Consider the following 3,950-nt stretch of genomic DNA (forward strand, 5'->3'; position numbering starts at 1 on the left):
AATGGTCACTTTATTAGTGTCTTATAAAAAATATTTTATAATTTTAACATATTTAAATAAATATAATATTTATATTAAAATTTATTTAGTAAGTTTAGCAGGTATGAATTTATCCTAACAAAATAAAATAGGTATGACATCTTTTTTTGGTCATTAATCATATATTTATCAAATGCTCTAATACAACCTTTTCAACTCACAACACTTTGAAATTTATAATTTAAGGAACACTCAGCAAATTTTCTCATTGTATATGTTTTACCCCACAGTTACACCTAAGATAGATAGAACCACAATGCCCATGCTCCCTTTATTCTTTTATATTTTATTCTCATTTAATTTCCCATTGATTTATTCTAATTCCAGTGCCATAAGAGGTAATGAAATGTTTCTTTTGTAAACTGTCAAGAACATACTATCTTCATGAAAATGTTGATATAATGTAAAGCATTTTCCAAACTCTAAATAAGTAACGACAATACCCAGTGGCTACACCACATGGACTGTTTTTCAAATGACCCAAGACAGTCTCTAAAGACTTTATTGTTTACTAGAACCGAGTGCGCTATATAAATAATAGTGTTTTGCACTATACAACTAGAATGTTCAGAGTATACAATCTTCTTAATCTTTTTCACTCTTTCGTCCTTCTTTTTCCCATTTTAAGGGTTGCGTCATGCAATAAGTATCTTCATGATTCGATTACAACTTACAAGTGCAAAGCCTCTGCATTACAAAAGCAGGCAGAAAGAATACAGGCAACTAGTCCCACTGAATTTCCCTGTGAAAAGTCCACTCAGAGGGGTTTAAGGTCGTTTTCCCGTCGGCTGCAACAAGGTCATATGGTGAGTCCTCTGAAAATTCTGTTGGCATGGACTTCCAGTGTAGGCATGGCTTCCAATCAGCATTCTTGAGCACCTTCAATATCTCCTCAACCACTATCTTGCTCCCTTCCTCGGATAAATGAACCCCATCCCTGAAAAAACCCGAATGAAGCTGAATGTCCTTCTCAGAGGGGATACAAAAATTAATTCACTATCAACATATTGTAATCTCTATTATGTTAGAGTAAGACCACTGATTTATGTACAGTTAAACAAGCTTCGATGGGAGTGTTCATCACGGGGATTGGGAAAACTGGCAAAACTTCCATTTAGCTATGATGGAAGAAGAGGGGATAATTATCTCACTAAGCTATCTCTTTAGGGATCATTAGCTGGCAAATGGAGAAAGCTTTGTTTTTAACATGTCAGCATGCATTTACACAAACTACAGCCACTGGCATCCACCCCACCGGGTATAGTTGCCTAATTCAAACAATCATTAATCCACACTAATCAAAGCTACTAGAGTGCTTAAGATACTAGCAGGAAAAAAGGCTCCCCTGATAAGAGATGGCAGGTGGAATGGAAGGGTAATTCAGCACTAAAAACAGAAATGGATGATTCAAGACAACATAATCCACTGTTAAAATTAGTGTTTTCTACCAAAATAAAGAATAAAAAAGAACAGTGGGGAAAATGTCACCCGGCAAACTTACGTAAAACAAGCATTCATCCAATCATCTCTTCTCTGAAACGCAGTAAAAAGATCAATAACCTTTACGCCTGTTTCCTCACCCACCTCAATGCAACCTTCTGAATATTGTCGGCACAACTCATTAGTTCTTACTAGCTCACTGAAGAATCCACTGTTTTTAATATAAAACACCTGTTTTAGAACTCTTGCTGTATTATTATGAAGAAAAAAAAACACAATGTAGATATTGCATACCTTGCATTTCCACGAACTTTCTCCTCATTCACAGGAGGAGAACTAAGAAAAATTATGCGGGTTGAATCTGAAAGGCTCTGGTTTAAAAAAATATAAAGGTGTGAGAAAATGATTAAAGTTAGAAAGAAAAAGCAAAAGGTTTAAATTAAATGGTGGCACTTTCAAACCATGTAAAGAAAAAGACAAAATATATGATGCTGTAGTTCTAAATTGAGATTCTTAGTATAAGCTTTCTCCTTTGTCCTGAATCGATTGTCGTGTTATTGACGGTTGACATAAACTAATTTTTAACAATTCAATATAAGATATTGATCCCAAAAACCCAGATGCCCCTCGGGGAAAGACAAATATGAAGAATTCATGTCCATATAGACAGGTGTTGGTTAAAACTTAAACAAAAGCCTTCACTAAGTCATAAGCCTGTTTCTTTCCCACACACACACACCTAACTAGGGTCTATTCCTTCAGTCCTTTTACACAATGTTAAATTGTTATCGGGGTGAAGAAAGTACCTGGAGATGTTTTGCAATCTTTCTCATATTCTCCTTGTATTCAGGAAGTGGTACATGCGGTCCTAGGCCAGACGAGTGAGGTCCCATTGAATCATTACCGCCAAAATAAACTACAACCAAAGACGGCTGTACAGCAGCATCCTAAAATGAAAAGAATGGAATCAGACCACAACTAACAGAAGCAACAAAATTGATACTCGTCAAAATAATGGACTATGTTGACTGTTAATCAACAAAGTCCACTATCTCTGTTAAGTTTCTGCAAAAATTCTATGATGAGAAGATTAACTCAACAGATTGATAAAGAAACATAGAATATTGGTTGTTAACTAGTTACGTAAAAGCTATTCATGAGTTTGCAAGCATAGTGAATTTGATTAAAGGCAATAGCTTTCCAAAATATGGGAGGGAAAGAAAATTCAAAATAGAAATAGTCCAAGCAGGATAGACAAAAAAATAAAGTAAAAGAGATTAATACTTTTGCAGCTACAGTAGGTGTTAGTACCTTAGGAAAAACTTGATCTAGAACCTGTAGAGCACGACGTGAGTTCCAACCATAATACCCTCTTAACAAGATGTCTGCCTACAAAAATTCCACCCCCAAAATATAATGTCAGAACACAATTCCACTAATGCATTAGCAAAATTTTATAATTGTAAATAGAAGATTCCAAACCAAGACTTAGATAATATCTTCACTGAATAATTTTTTTATTTTTTTTCAAGTCAATGAGATTACCATATTACATATAGAATCACTCTTTAACCAAAGACCCTGACAACCTTGTTGTTCGTTTTTGCCCGTTTCTTTGAAAAGACCGTGTGTTCTGCCCCCCAAAAAAAAACACAAAAACCCAATTGACCACTAATTAAGCAAATTTAAATATTAATTCATTATAAATAATATCCTGAACAAAATCTTCCTGAAAAACTCCTTGAGAAAAGTTTTTAGAAAACCCATTTTTCATTTATCAGAAAAGTAACCATTTTTAACTTAAAAGAAAAAAGCAATCAGGCCAATTTAGAATATTATGAATGATTAAGAGAATTTCAAGATCAATATTTTAATAATTATTGATTATGCATAGAAAAGCTCGACGAATAATAAGCATTCTTTCATTACATATTCACTATTATTAAAAGAAAAGAGAGAGAGAGTTGAGTAGAACATTACTTTGCGAGCATATATATCAGAGAGAATAGCTCCCCAACCGCCATTACTGTAGCTCAATTGAACAATGGAAGAGCCAAAGAGAACGAACTGTGGTCTGGGCTTACCCACCATCTCTTGTTTCTGAGTCTAAGGGAGAATTAGGTTGGTCGGATGTTGATTGATGGGTTGTTCTTCCACAATTACAAACAAAGAAGAAGCAATGAATATACGGAAGGTGAGGTATATATTGAAGTTTCTTCCTCCTTAATAAAACCACATTTATATGTAATTATGGATTAGCCAATTTGTTTGTATACAATACAACCCCTCTTTTTTTTTGTCTTTCTTGGAAGATGTGTACATTTAATATATATAATATGATATAACTCGTCTTAACTAACAAAGTTAAAACGTGGGTCCATTTTTCACCCAACAATTTATCAATATTTTCATTGTTTTTAATTTACAAGTTAAGAAAAGAAAGACAATACTGCTAATATTATTGTATAAGA

The 3,950-nt window shown here is 33.8% G+C and overlaps 1 protein-coding gene across 1 annotated transcript; it reads right to left on the minus strand.

The window, feature by feature from the left end:
* Positions 1–420: 420 nt before the first annotated feature.
* LOC133798275 (GDSL esterase/lipase CPRD49) lies at positions 421–3,735 on the minus strand. The gene is made up of 6 exons (XM_062236517.1): positions 3,460–3,735; positions 2,791–2,868; positions 2,286–2,426; positions 1,774–1,850; positions 1,541–1,690; positions 421–976 (listed from the first exon to the last, which is right to left on the minus strand). The coding sequence occupies exons 1-6, from the start codon at positions 3,568–3,570 to the stop codon at positions 763–765; spliced, it is 771 nt and encodes a 256-aa protein (XP_062092501.1). The 5' UTR covers positions 3,571–3,735; the 3' UTR covers positions 421–762.
* Positions 3,736–3,950: the final 215 nt, after the last annotated feature.

This window comes from Humulus lupulus, chromosome 8 (genome assembly GCF_963169125.1).
Source record: "Humulus lupulus chromosome 8, drHumLupu1.1, whole genome shotgun sequence".
In the NCBI taxonomy this organism is placed as follows: domain Eukaryota; kingdom Viridiplantae; phylum Streptophyta; class Magnoliopsida; order Rosales; family Cannabaceae; genus Humulus; species Humulus lupulus.

What these genes read in the sequence shown, in the direction of transcription:
- LOC133798275 (XM_062236517.1), bottom strand. Translation starts at nt 3,570, where the DNA reads ATGGTGGGTAAGCCCAGACCACAGTTCGTTCTCTTTGGCTCTTCCATT. An exon ending in CTGATATATATGCTCGCAAA is followed by an intron (nt 2,869 to 3,459) that starts GTAATGTTCTAC and finishes GAATTTTTGTAG; the next exon opens with GCAGACATCTTGTTAAGAGG. An exon ending in AGATTGCAAAACATCTCCAG is followed by an intron (nt 1,851 to 2,285) that starts GTACTTTCTTCA and finishes TTTTTAAACCAG; the next exon opens with AGCCTTTCAGATTCAACCCG.